Below are 19,369 nucleotides of genomic sequence, written 5' to 3'. Positions count from 1 at the left end.
AAACTTTAAAATTAAAGTACCTAATTTACAAGATTATGTGGATTAAGTTAAATAATTAATATATACAAGTTGCTTAAGTAACAGCTACTTTCACGAAGGTATTTTCTGTTTACCATGACAATGCTGTAACATTAAATTTGTGGCTAATGAAGAGGGTTTTCCCAAATCAGTTTGTTTTAAATGTAGTGTTTGGAGAAGGGGTGAGGGGAATGGGTTATCTTATTTTTTTTTAATTGGTCGTTTAAGGTATTCATTTTCTATTTTTCATAAAAAGGCATCCCCACAATTCAATATTTCTTCCTATTAAGAAAATAAATTCAGGGGTGCCTGGGTGACTCAGTTAGTTAAACATCTGACTCTTGATTTCAGCTCAGGTCGAGATCTCACAGTTAGTGGGATCGAGCCCTGCGTCGGGCTCTCCAAGAAATTCAGAAAGATGTGTGCAGAAGGAACCTAATACACAGTGAAGACTCCAAAGGCAGATGATAGGAAAGTATTAATCTCACTCTGCTTCAAATTAACATAATAGAATTGAAACCATAGTCGTTGTGTTACTACTAGTAAAGGATTTTAACTTTTTTAAAAGAATACTGTAGAATTGATAGTGATTTGGGGGTATTTATATTAAACCAGAATCCTATAAAGATCTTGGAAGTAATTGGGGTATTTAACTTCATGCTTATATTGTTTATTTTCTTGCTGCTTCCTTCAGAACTCTGGAATGGATCCCATTTTGCCTTGAAATTGTTCCTGCACTGGCAGTGGGTTTACCTGGCATACCTTGCCATGCCAAGCAGATGAGACTCATAGGATTTGTGTTCCTCTTGCTTTGCTAGATTTTCAATAATATTAATGAGGGTGAGAGAACCATAGATTTCACACGGCCGCAAATACTCATAAATACAATTTTCTTGTATTTTTTGTTTACCTTTTACTATGCTTTTGTACTCTCATCAGATCTCTTTTTTTGTAATTTTTTGTTCGCGTTTCCACCTTAATCTCTTTTGTCATAGCCCTATTCTCACTTTCTCCCTATTTAGATCATATTCAGTGCCTGACTTGACCATATCTTTGTCTAAATATATCTAAAACTGGTAAGAAAATACTCAACCTTAGTTTCTCCTTTCATTTCATTCTTACTTTCAGTAACCTAAGTGATAAGTAAATTATTTTCAGTTTCTTTTTACGCTGCTCATTTATTTCTCCTTTTTCTGTAGAAAACTTTATCAAGCTAATATTTATAACTATTCCACAGTTTATATTTCCTTTACTAATCCATCCTATCTCACCTTGGCTCATTTCTTGAATTATATTGTTCCAAGTAAGAGCGTAGTTCTCTTTTCTGTTTTAAAAGCATAATTCTACTGGGGCACCTGGGTAGCTCAGTAGGTTAAGCATCCGACTTCAGCTCAGGTCATGATCTCACAGTTCGTGATTTCGAGCCCGGCGTGGGGCTCTGTGCTGAGAGCTTGGAGCCTGCTTTAAATTTTGTGTCTCCCTCTCTTTGCCACCCCCCTGCTCACACTCTGTCTCTCCCTCTCAAAAAAAAAAAAAAAAAAAAAAAAAGTGTGTGTGTGTATGTATATATATATATAAACATTTTTAAGTTAAAAAAATAAAGTAAAATAAAAGAATAATTCTATTAAGCCTCATCCAGAAACAAAATCCAATAGTGGCTACATACAGTGGCTTGAGCCACCTAAAAATAAATATTCCTTCTGCATCTTAACTAAATTTTAGAGGACATCTTTGGTAGGAACACTGGAATAGAATGATAGTCATTGCTGTAGTTTAAATATGTATCATTGCAAACTTACCACCTTTATTCAATATTAGCCTTTTAAAGTTTAAATTCCGTATGAGAAAGTATACATTGTATTAATGAATTTAGTATTATCTTTAAAAGTTTCATAACAATTTAATTCTGACTTCAGTTGCTTAAAATTTTTAAGAAAAAAAATGATTTTGAGTCTAAATTTTATTGCATTTTCCCCCCAGCTTTATAGAGGTATAATTGACAAATAAAAATTGCATAGGGGCGCCTGGGTGGCTCAGTCAGTTAAGCATGCAATTTCAGTTCAGGTCATGATCTCACGGTTCATGGGTCCGAGCCCACATTGGACTCTGTGCTGACAGCTTGGAGCCTAGAGCCTGGTTCAGATTCTGTGTCTACCTCTCTCTCTGCCCCTCCCTCGCTCACACTCTATCTCTCTCTCTGTCTCTCTCTCTCTCTCTCTCAAAAATAAGTAAACATTTAAAAAATTTTCATTGTATATGTTTTTAGTATATATGGTGCTTTGATACATATATACATTATGAAATGATTACCATAGTCAAGCCAACATATCCATCATTTTACGTGGTTATCTTTTTTCCATTGTGATGAATACATATAAGATTTATTTTATTAGCAAGTTTCAAGTGTACAATGTAATAGTATTAACTATAATCATCATGCTATATATTAGATCTTCAGAACTTATCCTGCATAACTGCAACTTTCTACTCTTTGACCAACATCCCCCCCATTTCCCCCACCCCGAAACCCTGGCAACCACCATTCTACTCCCCACTTCAATGATTTTGGCTTCTTTAGATTCCATATATAAGTGAGATCGTGCAAATTTGTCTTTCTGTGCCTGCCTTATGTCATGCAGCGTGATGTCCTCCAGATTCATCCATGTTTTCTCAAATGACCTGATTTCCTTCCTTTTTTAAGGTTGATCTGTTCATTATGTATGTGTGTGGATATAGATATAGATATAGATATAGATATAGATATAGATATAGATATAGATATAGATATAGATAGATATATAGTTAGGGACACTGACTCCCCACATAGTTGAAAATCCACATCTAACTTTTGGCTTCCCCAAATCATAGCTACTAATAGCCTACTATTGACCAGAAGCCTTACTGTTATCAGTTGACTAACACATATTTTGCATATGTATTATATATTGTATTCTTATAATAAAATAAGCTAGACAAAAGAAAATATTAAGAAAATCATAAGGAAAATACATTTACAGTACTGCCCTGTATTTGTTGAAAAAATCTGCATAGAAGTGGGCCTGCACAGTTCAAACTGATATGGTTCAAGACTCAACTGTACTATATATATATGTATGTATACACACACATACACACACACACACACACACATACACACACACTACATTTTCTTTAGCATTCATCCATTTACAGACACTTAGGTTAAATCCATATTTTGGTTATTGTGAGTCATTTCTTTATTTTTCAAATCAGTTTATAAAAGGAATAAAATACTTTCACTTTTGTGCTAAATATTTTATAAAGGCAAGAATTAGGGAAAGCGTACATTTCTCTTTAAGATGCTGATATCTGCCAGATCCCAGACCAACACAAAAATGTTTTCCATTATCTGTGCATTAAGAATAAACCTGGTTTTCGACTAACAAAAATATTAGCCACTTTTTCTTTTTCCTTCTTAAGTATCATTGCATATTCAGCTGGCCCTGGAGCATATATTTTTAATATGATACCCATCTATGAGAAACTTAAATTGATTTACACTAAAACAAAATTCTCCCAATTCACATAAGAGGCAATTTAAGGAATCATTTCACAACATCTTTCAACTGTTTCAAATGGGTTTATCGTAATGATTTAGTTGAATGACTTCTCCAGCGCCATAGTGGAAGTGTAAATGAAAAGTACGACGTGTAAAGCTCTTATTTCAGTATTCATTCCACAACTTCGGCATTTCCAAACTAGTACTTGGAACAGTTTATAATGTTAAGTATTTTAAGTTTTAGTACCTCAAAATAAACTCATTTGTTGAATGATTTAACGTTTAAAATCTCCTAAAATATAATGTTCAAAGTTCCCTTGCTTTCTTATTTGAAGTCGCAGTAACTTCAGCTTCCTGCAGTGCAGGGTCCGCCTGGATAATATTTGAGAATAGAAAGAAAACTACAAGTTACCTCCTTTAATGTTTATTTACTCTCTGGGATGTTCAACAAACTGCATAGTCTTTATTAAGTAAATTAACTTGGCATTGAAAAGCAAGTCTTGAGTTTCTGGGAGAAATGTTGGAGCTGCCATTGACTACACTAATTCTACATCCTTTGAGGTATAAATGATTGTTTTCAGAAAGTTGTGTCAGATAGCTACAATGGAAAATAGCATTGACATGCTACACCCATTCTAGATAAAACCCTGCTTCACAGTGTCGGAGAACTGTTTGCCAATTTTGTTGTTTGTTTGCAGAGCTAACATGTTAAAAGGCCCCTTTTAAAATTTTTTCTTAGGATGCTGGAAACCTAAAATTTTCATTTGAACTATATCAAGAGATTTATTTGGTGTGAATGATAGAAGATGCAGTGTATTGCCTAGTACAATCGTAGTATTTTTCTTCAATAATAGTAACAAAGATAACAGTAAGCAGGGCTGTATTCCTAATCCCAAAGAAGCTGAAGACCTTAAGTTTACATACTTTGTGGAAATTTCTTAATAAGAGAGTCCTCCCTTTACCCCCTACCAATACACCTGAGGAGTCTTTTCTGGATAAATTAATTCACCCACACCAGTTATCAAATCTAAACGACAAACAAGTAGGTTGTCACAGGTTATTTACCAAACCATACACAAGTTTATCATTCTTTTCCTGTCTTTTCCTTCACCTTCTTCTCATCTCCACCCCCACCCCCTCAATTTTTAAGGTTTCTTTTTAACATAAGAAGCAATCATTCCAAGTACTGATTCCAAAATCAGTACTTTGGAACTGGAATAGTCTTCACTACTTTATGTAAATATCTTCATTTTTAGGTTTAAAATTAGAGTACAGTTAATCCTTGAACAACACAAGTTTGAACTGATTGGGTCCACTTATATGTGGATTTTTCCCCATAAATACAGTACACTACTGTAAATGTAATTTTCTCTTCCTCGTGATTCTTGTAATAACATTTTCTTTTCTCTAGCTAACTTTATTGTAAGAATACAGTATGTAATATATATAAAATACAAAATATGTGTTAACCATTTATGTTATTGTAAGGCTTCTGGTCAATAGTAGGCTATTAGTAATTAAGTTTTGGGGGAGTCAGAAGTTATACATGGGTTTTATACATGGGGGTTGGCATTTCTAACCCCATAGTTCAAGGGTCAACTGTGCTTCTTTTTGGTTCTTTCTGGCTTGTGATAAAATAATTTTGTTTCATATTCAGGATTTCAAGTAGTAAATTTTAAAAGAAGATTAGTCATTTTATTTAATCATATATTATGATTTGTTTAACATTAAATTGCCAAGTGTTTCTATTCTCTTAATATTACCTCTTCTCTGATTTTGTTGATACAGATTTAATATAATATCTTTATTTTATTTTATTTTTTTAAGTAAACTCTACACCCAACATGGGGCTTGAACTCATGATCCCCACGATCAAGAGTCTACATGCTCTACTGACTGAGCCAGCCAGGCACCCCTTAATATAGTATCTTTTAAAAGTTTGCTTTCCTACTTATAGCATCCTGAATGATTGGCTATCTTTAAAATGTCGCCTCTCTTCCTAGTACACACTAAAATCCACTGAGTGTTTTTTAATTGCACATAACACTAAAGAAAAACCTTGTCTACTGCTTTTAAAAACAAACTGTGAATGTGAAAATGTCTTCTGATGTGACTGCTTTGTAAGCTCAGTAAAACACTTTTCATCCAGAAGAGGACCTGGCCTAAGTGTTTGCCAGACAAAAAGTATGCAGCAGCAAATGATCTTTTTGTTACCTTAGTCTGACAACATAATATATAAAATCACAAATTGTTTGGGTTGCTGAGATTTCATTTTACTAATTAAAGGAATACTCTATTTTAGAAATGTTAAGCCAACACTGGTATTTAGAAAAAGCTGGAGAAGTAGAGCAATAAACTGAAATAAATTGGAGAAGATACTAATTTTAAAAAACAAACTGGAATCAAGTCTTTTTCTTAAAGAACAAATGAGACTCCTAAGAAACTGAAGGAACTTTTCGAAAAGCAAGATTAAAAGAGTTATACTCAGATGACAAGAAACAATGAAGTAAAATCATCCACTTTAATAATGGCTACAATGACCTTAAATCTTAAAAAGTCACTAAATATAAATGACCACTGGTTTCATTTGAACTTAAACAAGACCTATGCAGGTTTGGTAGAATTACAATTTATGATTGTATAATATTAAGACTTCTTCAAATCTTTGTATTTGTCAATTTGTGACTTTAGAACATACACAGAGTTTTCTAGGTATGATTAAAGATTTTTTTAAAATCTAAACCATACAGTGGATGTATTACATGTTTTTTAATGTTGACTTTTAAATGTCAGAATGAATGTAATACCGGAATAAGCCACAGGGTGGGAGTGAAAGGCAAGAACTTAGCTTCAGAAGTAGCTTAAATACATCGTTGCACTATCTGTAAAATGCTTGTTAAATGCTAAGGTGCTGAGCCTGGTTTTCTTTCTTCCTCTCTACATAGCTGCATTCCTCAGCAAAGAATCTATAACAAAATACAAAGACATTAATTTAAACCTATAGACCAATAATGGAAAAGAAGTAAATACACACACATACACAGATTTTTTTTTTCCTGGTTTCTGGTCATATCAGGTGCTTCTTAAATTGTCAGTACTGGAAATAGTAATTACAGAAGTTGCCTGAAATACTTCTTGTCTCCATCCTGTTTTTCTGCCTCAGTTTTCCTTTTTCCCTGATGATTCTTATTTAAAGAAAAGAAAGATATGTATCTGTAAGCTACCTACATATATGTTTCAATGACGGAGGTGAATTTTCCATTGTATTTTCTGTTAACCTATTCTCATTTGAGTTTAGAAGCAATTTAAATTGGTGATTATTTTGTATCTTTAAGGTAAGAAGACAAGAGGTTTCTTCTCCTAGAAAAGAAACTTCACCAAGGAGTCTTGGCATTCCTTTATTCCATGAAAGGTATTAATATTTCAATAGACCAAGTATTATGGCCATATTATGTTATATGGACAGATCTTAACGTAAACATTATCAAAATGAGGAACATTTCATTTTCTTCTATTTAAGATGTTTACTGAGAACAAAAATCCATGTATTAAAATTTCTAATGTGAGAATGAGACAGCCAGCAAAAGTGTGATTTATAAATAAGTAGATATGCTAGTCTGTGCTACATCTGTGTATTAGAACTTTTAACTTACTGCTTACTTTGTGCCTTTGTGCCTGGCTCTCCAAACATTAGAGTAGTTCTCTGGGACATTTTCTAGGATTTTAAAATAATTTTTTAACTTTAACCTTTCAGTAATTATTTTGTGGTACATAAAATGGTGCTATGTAAATTTAATGACAATAGAAAATATTTAAACATAAAGCTTCATATTTTAAAATATTCATTTCTAGGGCTTATATAGAGAAGACTTTCCAGGATCTAAAAGAAGAATTTCACAGAATATGCATGCTAGCAAAAGCACAAAAAGACCACTTAAGCAAACTTAATGTACCAGCCACTGCAACTGGTAAGGTTTGATTTAACACACAGTACTATTAACTTGATTGATTTAAATGTATTTCTTTTTGATCGTAAAAATATTTCTAAATGCTTGTTAAGTGCTAAGGATCTGCAATTTGCGCCTCCTACCACTTATAATGGGTAAGTGCTGTTAAAGTTCTGTACTGTATTACATTATCTAATGATTGGCTTTTTTCTCTCTTTATTGTGTGTGGGGCTATGTAGAGTGACTTGAGTGATGTAATTACTAATCATCTTAATGAGAAGTCCCACCTTGCAAAGGGTACAAAATAAATATGGGAAATATGTCTCAAAGTTTTCAGTTGCTATTTGGGGGAGTTAATTAAACATTAACTCATGTATTAGTAAGCAGCCTTGAAGCTGCACTACCATATATATATAAGCTAAGTAAAATTAGAACATCAGGTTTGTTTTTAACTTCTGCTTGAAAGTTCGTTGGACACTATGGATTTTTATAATTTGGTTCAAGAAATAAACATTTCACATTTCGTGAGGCTAGCCTGTTGGAGATACAAAGTACAAATTTAGTATAAAATATAACTTAAAAGGAACATCTGTTTTTACACGTGTTGCCGTGTGTTTTTTAAAGCCTGTACCCTTTCCTAAAACCCCAGACCAGGGTTTGCTTCAGCCGTTCCATATGAATAGCAAAACACCAGAGATTGAATCTAGCTACCAAGCACTTCCATAACAAAAGGAAGGTAAACTGATCATTTAAAATGATAAATTCTCCTTTACCCTTGTGATTTGAGATATTCTGCATATGGTTCCCTAGAGATGTGATTTACAGTTTTCACTCTGAAAGATGTTGCGGCAGTGCTAATGCCCCTTTAATTAAAGATCACTTTCCATCTCTTCCATCTCTTATATCTAGACTATTTAAAAATCATTTTATAGTGTAAATTCACTTTTTGCATACTACTCCTGTTTTATCTTCAGAAAAGGTACACAATATGGTGGGGAAACAAAACAGTCTTTGTAGACAGACATAATTTATTTCTTCCCCTTTTCCCCCTCCAGCTACCCAGAAAGAATGCTAATTCTTTCACCTGAATTTTTGTCTTTTTCATGAGAAATTGATCTTTTGTGTAGGCTAAAGACACTAAGTACCTCTGGAGTAAAAGAATTATTTTTATTTAAAATCTACTAGCTAAAGAGATGTAGTACATAGAACTCATAAACATGATTTTTTTTAACATCAGCATCTTATCAAAACATTGTAATGGTGATATATTCATCGTTATACAGAGAACCTACCCCATTATCAGTGGCTTAATACTTTGACCATTTTTAAATTGTGCAGGTCTAAATCTGAGTATGTATCTGTCAACTAGGACACTGAGTGTTTAGCTTCATTTTCTTCCCCACTAAAACCGCTTCCTAATGTTATTCTTATGTTTTATAGTAAATGTGTCACAAATAATAAGTACAGCATATTCTTGAAATGTTTTAGATCTGTTGTGCCATAGACTACAGTGAAGTTTTGCTGGGTCTAGACAAAACTCAAAATATTAAATATTATTCTGGTAGTAGTAGATCAAAAAGGGAAAGAAAGAAAAATGTTTTGGGAAAAGATGCCTATTCAGGCCTTTTAAGGATGAACATTACATTGAATAAAAATATAAGGAAAATATTTTAAATGTGGTTTGCATAATACATCTGGAAAGAGCGTATTTAGCAGTATTGTCCCCATGTTATTTTTTTTGTTAAAATTTGACTTTTACCTTTAGATAAACATATAATTCATGAAAAATTGCTGAGTTAGTAGAATTGTACATTTCCTTTTTCTTTTTTCTTCTCATCCACTTATGGCAGTAGCCTTGAGAAGGGATAAAGATAAAATGTATGTTTAAGCAAATGTGGCTTCATAAAAAGTGCTATTTGGTCCATAAAGGAGAGTCCTATTTCAGGGAAGATGAAGAGAGTAGAATATAGGATCGCAACTTACAAACAACCATCAGATCTTTTTCTTTTGTCAATATACGAGGTAATTAGACTAAGAAGTAATCTAAATGGACAGCCTGTACTTAAAATTTAGAAACCTAAAAATGTTTCTCATTGTGTTTTTTGTGTCCTTGCGAAAAGAAGTGTTCTGAAAATGAACAAAATAGAAAGGCAATTTGCTCCACCTGATCATGTTTCTCAGTATAGTGTCAGGATCACAAGTGCTTTTATGCACCTCATTTAAATCTTTTTTTTTTTTAATGTTTATTTATTTTTGGGAGACAGACAGGGTTGGGGGAGGGGCAGAGAGACAGGGAGACACAGAATCTGAAGCAGGCTCCAGGCTCTGAGCTGTCCGCACAGAGCCTGATGCAGGGCTCAAACCCACGAAGCACAGGATCATGACCTGGGCTGAAGTTGGACGCTCAATTGATTGAGCCGCCCAGGCACCCCAAATCTTTTTCTTTTTATACTAACTCATCGCTTGAACAGATTAATTCCAAAAATTATTTTTATGTGGCTGAGGTATGCCTGCTAGCTATAAAAAAGAAAATATCTGCTTTATTATAGGTGTTTTGAGTTTCCCAGGTTTTGTTCACAAGGGAGATATGTCATCTATTGGAAAAGAAAATGATTTCGGGGACTGTGTGTGTGTGTGTGTGTTTGTGTGTGTACATGTGTGTACATACATATACACACACATACAGTATGTTTGTCTTCTGTGTCTTCTACATGTATGTGTGTATATGTACAGCATACAGTATGTTTGATTTAACATAATGGTTCAGAGCACAGGATCTAGATTAGGTTGCCTGGGTTCCAATGCCAGATGTACCATTCATTCATTAGCTGTGTAGCCTTGGAAGTAACTGCTCCATGTCTCAGTTTCTTCGCATGTAAAGTGGGGATAATCTAATGCCTACCACATGATTATTTTGAGTATGAAATGAATTAAGACCCATAAAATGATTATGGTAGTGCATGACACATAGAAGTGCTATTGATGTTAATAGTTGTCATTAGCAGCAGCAGCAGATTCTTCATCATTCTCCCTGTTCTCCTTGTGAAGATCATTTTGATAAGCATTTCCTCCTCAGGTGTTATAAAATGTAGTTACCTCAGCAGTTGAATTTCCTGATTTGTTACCTGCAGTTAGCAAATGTAATCTGCAAAGAAAGTACCTTTGCCCAGAATTCCTGCTACTGTTAAGTCTACTATCAGGAAAAACGACTACTTGAGAGTTAATGGACTTTGAGAAACCTGCAAGGACAAAGAAATCCTACCAGACAATTGAGCTCGGTCTTTGTTACTGTACTACTTCTAGTCACAGACAGATTATCTAGTGAATGTGGATTATTACACTGGGCTGTCTTGGGAACAGAATACAAATGCATTCAGAATACATTTATTGAGGGCATACTATGTGTCAGCCACTGGGCAGGGTACTGGGGTTAAGTGGGAAACAAAGCATGGTTTAAGACCTTAAAAAATGTACTTCAGTGGGAGAAAGAACAAATACAGTGCAACATGTGTAAGCCTCGGGACACCTGTGAGTCATGCCTAACCCGGTCTTGGGGAGCTAGAGAGAACTATCCAGAGAAATTAAGTCTACATTAAGGAATAAAGGACAAGTAAGACTTTGGTAGAGTACTTGGAGAGGACATTTCAGGCAGCCTGCACAGCTTGTGCAAAGGCCCAAAGACAGGAGAGCCTGGCTGTTTTGGAGAACTGTGCAAAGTCCATTATAGCTGGAATAAGAAGTGCAACAGTTGGGAAAGATGAGAGTATGGACAGATGACCAGGGACCAGTCATGAACAGTTCTATATGACTTTTCTGAGGGATGAGGCTTTGGAGAGCCATGAAAAGGTTCTATGAGGAAGGTAACATGATCAGATTTGTGCTTTAGAAAAGAAATAGGGAGCAATGTAGAGAATGGATTGGCTATGAGCTAAGTTTAAAGGGCAGAGAAGCAGTTCAAAGGCTGTTGTAATAATCCAACAAGATAAGGTGGTGTGTACTAAAGAGAGGCAGTAGATATGTAAGAAGGTAAACTTGAGGATTTGGTTGCAATATACTGCAGTTGTGTCCAAACAGAAAATACCTTGTGTTGGAATGTGCTGTGGCAAAAGATAGGAAGGTGTCATGAGACTGCAAGGACCAGAAGGAAAGGAACTGACGTTTGTTAAGTGCCTCCTAACTTTGACAGACACTACACAAGGTGTTCTGTGTACCCTGTCTGCTTAAATCAGCATCCTTGGGCAAGTCTCCTTTTGTGAAGATAAAACTTCTCTGATGACTACCTTTTTAAAGTGCTGATTTCGTTTTTAATCTCTACCTTCTGTCCGCTTAATGAATATCACACATTACCAATCTCCAACCTACTGTCTTCTTAGGTAAGATTGTGGAGCATAATTTAGTGTTTTCTAATGTCTCAGGATTATCAGCATAGAGAATGCTTTGATCATTGTGTTTTTGCATTGAGAAATGTAGCCCTTATTGGCCCTACACCAGACTGTAGTGTTTTGTGAGTTCTTATATCTGCTATTTTGTTTTTCTCGTCTCCTCTCATGCTTTCAGCTCTTGTTGATATCTATATCTGTCTTCAGCAACTCCTATCCCTACCTTTTAATTTGCTGCTTCTAACCAGCTCTGAGCTAAGGGAAATATCATCAAGCTTGTTAGAATAAATCTAAAATGAGAGTAAGAGCAAAATACATATATCTGTGGGCCTTTTGGCTCTAATTCTGACTCCTCAGAAGCTCTGTTTACTTACTTTCTAGCTTTTGCCTGTGTCCTAGAGAGCTGAATTTGTTCTGGAGCTGAATTTGTTGGATGAGCAGCTTCCAGATAAATGAGCTGCAGGGGCCATGGTATCTACCTGATATCCACCTGCTATCTTCATAGGCCTTTTATATATGTGTGTGTGTGTGTGTGTGTGTGTGTGTGTGTGTGTGTGTGTGTGTATAACGGGAGAATTATATATTCATATACAGTTTTCTGAACATGCATCCCAAAATTTCATCCTTCTTTTGCCTTTACTGTCTTCTTTCTCTCCAACCCCCACCACTACTACTCCCTCACATGAATTATTGAGAATACCCAAGGGCTAGACTGATTGCTGATATATTTTGTGACACAGTGATATTAGGGCTAATAAATGGCCAAATTCATGTAGATTCTTAACCTGTATAGTGTTATATATGCCTAGTAAGGAATTTTCTTTTTAACAACTTATTTGTCTAAGCAAGCTCACAGTTGTAGCTTCCATTACTGACAAAATGTTTAAATGTATACACTACAAGCAAATGTTTTTTAAGCATAGAGCAGTATAACTGTGAACAAGATGCAAAGCTTACAGCAAAAGACCTAGGAAAAGACAAAGTGGTTTCACTGCAACTAATAAGCTACGTTCCAGTTCACCCACTGGAGACTGCTAATATTCCGTGGAAGGTGGTAGCAAAGGTAAAAAGTACCAGTTGTCTTCAGTTGCTATAAAAAGGAATTGTAAAAATAATATTCATCATTTTTAAGAATGATTGGAATGCAACCATTTTCCTTTTGTGTTCTTTTCCCTGCAGAAACACAGTGCTCTCTTCCTGTACAGTGTACGGATACAACAGATAAACAAGAAGAGCTGTTTAAGCCTCAGGCTAAAGATGATATAAATAGAGGTGCACCATGCATCACATCTGTCACACCGAGAGGACTGGCCCGAGATGAGGAAGATACCTCTTTCGAATCACTTTCTAAATTCAATGTCAAGTTTCCACCTATGGACAATGACTCTACTTTCTTACATAGCACTCCAGAAAGACCCAACATCCTTGGTCCTGCCACATCTGAGGCAGTGTGCCAGGATAAATTTAATATGGAGTTCAGAGACAACCCGGGAAACTTTGCTAAAACAGAAGAAACTTTATTTGAAATTCAGGGAATTGACCCCATAGCATCAGCTATACAAAACCTTAAAACAACTGACAAAACAAAACCCTCCAATCTTGTAAACACTTGTATCAGGACAACTCTGGATAGAGCTACGTGTTTGCCACCTGGAAACCATAACGCATTATATGTAAATACATTACCACTTCAGGACCCATCCGATGCACCTTTTCCTTCACTTGATTCCCCGGGAAAAGCTATCCGAGGACCACAGCAGGTAACTGTTTTGCATTAAAAAATATATTATGCATGAACACGTATTTTACCATACATGCACAGATATGCATCTTTTTTAGGTTATCAGATATTCCTTTTAAACTAATGACTGGTTAAAGTTAAGACTTAAAAAAAAAAAAAATCCAAGTCCTATAATACATGACATGAAATTATAGAAGATACTCGTCTTCTATAGTACATCTCTATTATAAAGTACCTTAAAATTTAGGGAACATTTTTAAAAAATACATGTCAGCCTAATCCATAGCTAGTATGTGTCACTTTCTTAGTCCCTTATTCAAAGCTTTTTACTCAGCACCAGTGTTACAATAGGATTCTTTGTTAAATTTCATACTGGGAAACAAATGGCATTTTTTAAATTAAAAAGTTTGTGTATATCATACTCATCTTTAAAAGAATGCTTTTCATAAGTAAATAATTGCATTGCATATTTTTATATATGAAAATAAGTGAACTGTCTTTCGTCTAATACTCTGTTACATTCTCAGTTATACAGTACGCAGATCTGTAGGGTTTGGTTTCTAATCTGGCAATGAATATGCAGCCTAATACATTTTTTAAATGGCCTCTGCATATGTATGATTTTAATCAAACACTTCGATGTTTTTAAAGCTTGCAGCCCCCCAGTCCACTACTACCCTCCCATTTATTCAGGTTCTGGCAGAGAATGGTGCTTTTATTTAAAAAAAAAAAAAAAAAAATTAATGCCTGAAGGCAAATGAAAAATATATCATTGTTACAATAAGCAAAAGCCTGTGAAAATACTGACTGGTGTAAATATCTATATAATTTGCAAACATTTGTTTAATTTCTTTTTGCCTTGAGATACTTATTTAAAAAAAATCCAACACCTTGATGGATACCTTTTGGCTTTATAAGTGCTGTATAGGTTACAGACTTACATCAGCATACAAAGGAGGCAGTAGTCAAGCTGTGGCATATTTTAGTAGTGGGGAAAAACTAGGCATCTCTGACAATCAGCTTTAATTATAAACTCACTTATGTTCTACATTGTGCCTTATTTCACATCATAGTCTCAGTTATAGTTACTACTAAATGAAACAAATTAAACAATTTCATTTATTACAAGTAGAATTCCTGTGGAGCTGTGAAGTGCATCAGTTCTAATGCTTGTTACTTTTTTCTCCATTATATCTCCTGCTTGTTCTTTTACTAGTTAGTCTGTGTGCATTCATGTTTCAGTAGATGGCACCCTGCATTGTGCATTTGCTTTCTATGCTACAGCAAGGGAAACAGCTGGTATGTGATTACAACTTGATGGAAAAGTATTCAGCTTAAAAAATGCAGGAGAATTGGTGTTGAGCTGTCACAAGACATGGGGCATAAGGTTAGATAATTGATATTTTGGCAGAAAAGGCAAAGAAATTAGTTTGTTTGAAGGCCATGTTGCAGTTTAGGATTGAAAGAATATTTCTTAATTTTTAAAAACATTTTGTTGTTTGATTTGTATTAATAAAGCTAGTATGATAAATACAAAATTCTTGAATTGTTGGTAATGACAAAGAGAAGTGAAAATTTGGGATTTCATGTTTCCGATTTTTATGCTATATCGATTACCACTACTTAACACCTTTTTAAACCTTCAGCTATCATAACAAAGCCTAAAATTAAAATATGTCTGCTTGTTTTTGCTCTGTGTGACTTTATTTTCTTCATAGTTTTGCTGAGTCAGTGAGTGGGGTCCCAACTGAATTCTCTGAAAAGATCCAATCTGAACGAATAACTCCTAATAGAGAAGGATAAGGATGGACTTTGAAGATAAACTGGCAGTGGAAGATTGGCTCACCAAATTTAGAAGCTAAATTGCTTCTAAATCTATTTCTTACTGTTTTATAGATCTTAATAAGAATCATCTTTATTTATAAGTAATCTTTTATTTATATCCATATCAGTTTCCCATTAAAGAGATGCATATTAATCGCTTGTACTTTTTGTTTAAACTGCAAACAGTAAAATTTAGATCTGGCTGACTCTAACTTATTTTGGCTTATATACTCACATTTATTACCACTGCTTTTTAATCATACCTTTTCTGAAGAAAATTATCTTACCCCAGATTTTAAAATAAACATGTTAAATATTCCTATTTTTTTGTGATAAAATTGTCACTCCTCTAAAAAGCAATTGAGTCAATGTTATCATAAACCCTCTGTTCTGATATTTGAACGTATCTCGGTCTAGACAGACTTTGTATATTTACACCAACTGTACGCAGCTGTCCAGTAAAATGTTTATAAGACAGTGATGTCGTGAAACTTAAATGCTTCAATTAGTAATACACTGTTTATTGTAAATGATTGGTTAACTAGAATGAAAGAGATTGGTTAAGGGAATGAAAACTTAACACTGTATCAGGTGTTGGACTAATAAAAACATATTAGTAATAAGAGCCCAAAAAGGTCTCTTTAAATTGACTTTTTAAGTGATTTTCCTCAAAGTATCAGAAATTAGCTGTGTCAAGGTAATTTACCTATGTCAAGGTATACCAGAAAGCAAATTTTAAAAATAATTTGGTATGCAGTTCAGGAAAATAAGATATTCCAATCAAAAAATATTTATTGAGCACCTACTATTGAACTAAATGCTTTTTCTGCCCTGTTAGATATTTTTTTTAGAAAGAATAAATGCAGTATTTTCACGTATTTATGTGCTGCTTATAATGGAGGTAGTTCTGTTGAATTGTGATTTTCCATAATTATTTAATTGGGCAACTGTTGACACTATTCAGTCACAAGAAAGGGGAAAGAAGGCAAAACTACGCACTATATAGCAGGAGCAAAATAAGCCAAAAGAATGCATCCCGTGTTAGATTTTGTTGAATGATTAAATATTTGAGGTTTCAAAAAAACAACTGATCAGTGGAATTTGTTTAGTACTTAAAAAATTTCGTTCCGAAAACCAAAACAACTTATTCCTATGTGTTTTACTCATTGTATATTTCCTTATAAATAGTGAAATTTAAATTGCTCTTGATCAAACTGCATGTGTACACACATCGTGTCTAGTGCACTTTGTATTAATCAGAGCCCTATAACTTAAGGTTTCTGTTGTAAGACAGAAAAGATAGAATTCAATTTTTAAAAAGTCTTAATGATTGACTGTTGTGCCAAACTACTGCTGTTATGATAACGAGCATTAAAATTTGCTGGTGGTAAAACTGGAAAAATTTTAAATATGTGAAGATAAAGTGCATGTATGTATTTTAAGTGACTTAATCGAAGTTTAGCTGGGCCCTTAATGAAAGGAAAATTGAGTTAGGTCTTCATGCTAACTCTGTAGAAAGGTAATTTGCTTTCATAGAAAGGAATTTTGTACTTATACACAAACCCACTCAAAAAATTTGAATTTGAAATTTATTCTAAGTTGATTTTACCTACAAATAACAGAAGATATTTTTGTTTGTTTCCCATAGCCCGTTTGGAAGCCCTTTCCTAATCAAGACAGTGATATATCATCGGTACTAAGTGGCACAGGCTCAGAACTGCATATACCTCGAGTATGTGAATTCTGTCAAGCAGTTTTCCCACCATCCATTACATCCAGGGGGGATTTCCTCCGGCATCTTAATTCACACTTTAATGGGGAGACTTAAGATGCATTTGAAAACAGCTCCGTGTAATGATTCTATGTGATCGTCAGGTTCTATGTGATGATCTTGGGTTTGTAATACAATAAATACTTGATTGAAAACTTAGTTCAAGATCGTTCATTGAAAAATAGCTATGTCACAGCTATTTGAATTTTTTCCTAAACTTATATTGTAACTTTCTTTTATTAACTTTTATGGATCATTCTGTATAAAACTGTAATTCATTGCATTCATGTTTACAGTGTTTATTACCTTAATTTATGTTTGTTTCAAATGTCTAAGCTTATTGCTTGGATTTCTAGTTAAATTTATTAAATTTGGTGATGTCAAATGTTTATAGGGTGTTTCACTTAAAAATTAGATTATTTATGCTATCGGTGATTTTTTTTTTTTTAATAAACCTGTAATACAGAACAGCAGACCACATAAATGTCTAAGTAAATACCAAAACCTAAGATTTGTTACCCAGTGATAAAATCACTGGTAGGATTATTCAAACACTTCAGATTGTTTTTTCTTTTAATAATATACATGGTTTTAAATTTTACTATGTGTATAGCTACATGATGAAATGAGTTAAATATTTAAAAAGTTACTTATGTCATGATCATTAAATATGTTCTCTGTTCCTGAGTTTAAAAAAAAAGGAATAAATCACATTTGGGGGAAGTTTAAAACATTCATGTTTTCTAATGATAGAAGGGTGATATCAGATCTGGTGGCATTTAATTACAAGTAGTCGATCACTTTGAATTTAAAAATTATTTTCAAAGTAAACTTGCTAAAGAAACGTATTTGTATTTATTGGGAGCAAATCTAAAACCCTGTAGGAACTATCCACATTTATTGATTTGTATTAGAAATGTTTACATTATTGTTGAGAAATTTGTTATTCATTGTCAGCAGCCTGACTGATGGCCACTGGAAGACATTTGCAAGAAAGGCTACCAAATCAGAATGCTGCAAAATTTTGTTTAAAATGAGACTTCCCTTTCATTTTTCTTCCCTATGCTGCTTGTTTTTTAGGTTTCCCTTTGCCCTCCAATTTTTAAAATGAGGCATGGCTTCCGTTTTATAAAGTGAACACTGATTTGCAACTCTCAAAACAGAAATTTAAGCCTTCTTTGGAGGAAGTGTTTTTAAAAATTGGAAGGTTTTAGGATGGGGGAATTTGAGAGGCCTCTGTGCTGCAGTGAGGAGCCTTAACTGGTGGAAGCATGAGAATGGTGCCTCGACTGCTCAGGGTGCCAAGCACGTCAGGTTGACATCTTCCTCACCAAGGTGACATAGCGATTATTAGGTATTCACTGTGAAGGTTTCTGAGACAGACGTGTACATCTTTCCTCCACTGCCACTGGGGCTGAATGGAAATACCTAGACAATTACCCATGTCTCCTCCCTACCTCCCACCCACCCAGCCTACCCTCTCACTCACTTCTCTCTCTCCCTCTCTCTCTCTGTCTCACACACACACACACGCACACACGCACACACACAATTAAAAATAAAAACTTCTCAGCCTGTACCAGCCAGAATATACCACTGTACCTATCTCGTAAACGGGGTTTCTTTTTCCTTCTCCTTTTCTAGAAGAGAAAGAGCCCCTCTCACACAGTTGACATCTACTAGCCTGCTGACAGCCAAAGGAAATTATAGCCCACAAAGTGACTCGAATTAAAGTGTTATCACAGACTCTTCCCCAGTCCTCCCTTTTCCCACCTCCACCACCGTTAGTAAGAGCGGGAAACTCTCCTTTGCTTTTGGGTTCCAGGGCTCCAACTTCCGAGGGACAAAGGCCCTCTTGGGCCACAGGAAATGCAGCCTGGGGAGCAAGCTCCAGCCCCGCGCCGCAGAGGTGGCGCTGACTGCAGCTTTCAAGGTGGAATGGGCACCCGCCAGGTCTCTCCCTCTGTCTCTTATTACGGAGTCGTGCAGGGGCCGCATCTTGGCATCTGCTAAGCGTGGCCGGGTAAGAACAGCTCCCAGGTAAAAAAGCTGCACACGCGAAACGCTGAGTCTGAAAAAACCACCCCCGCCGAGACGAGGCAGTTGTGAGCGGGATGCCTGAGAAGTGGGAGGTGAATGTCCTCGGGAGGG

At 34.9% G+C, this 19,369-nt stretch overlaps 1 protein-coding gene across 5 annotated transcripts in view; it reads left to right on the top strand.

The window, feature by feature from the left end:
* Nucleotides 1-18,435, top strand: part of TANK (TRAF family member associated NFKB activator) — a 94,573-nt gene extending 76,138 nt beyond the window's left edge. For 2 of the 5 annotated variants that reach the window (XM_047871646.1, XM_047871645.1), the window contains exons 5-8: nt 6,892-6,968; nt 7,409-7,524; nt 13,062-13,642; nt 17,096-18,429. In XM_047871646.1, the coding sequence (XP_047727602.1) occupies nt 6,892-6,968; nt 7,409-7,524; nt 13,062-13,642; nt 17,096-17,275 (954 nt within the window). In that variant the 3' untranslated portion in view covers nt 17,276-18,429. Of the gene's footprint in view, nt 1-6,891; nt 6,969-7,408; nt 7,525-13,061; nt 13,643-17,095 lie in introns of all 5 variants that reach the window. The other 3 variants (XM_047871648.1, XM_047871649.1, XM_047871647.1) reach the window with 3 other exon arrangements.
* Nucleotides 18,436-19,369: the final 934 nt, after the last annotated feature.

This window comes from Prionailurus viverrinus, chromosome C1, assembly GCF_022837055.1.
Source record: "Prionailurus viverrinus isolate Anna chromosome C1, UM_Priviv_1.0, whole genome shotgun sequence".
NCBI lineage: Eukaryota > Metazoa > Chordata > Mammalia > Carnivora > Felidae > Prionailurus > Prionailurus viverrinus.
This window is presented reverse-complemented; position numbering and strand designations above follow the sequence as displayed.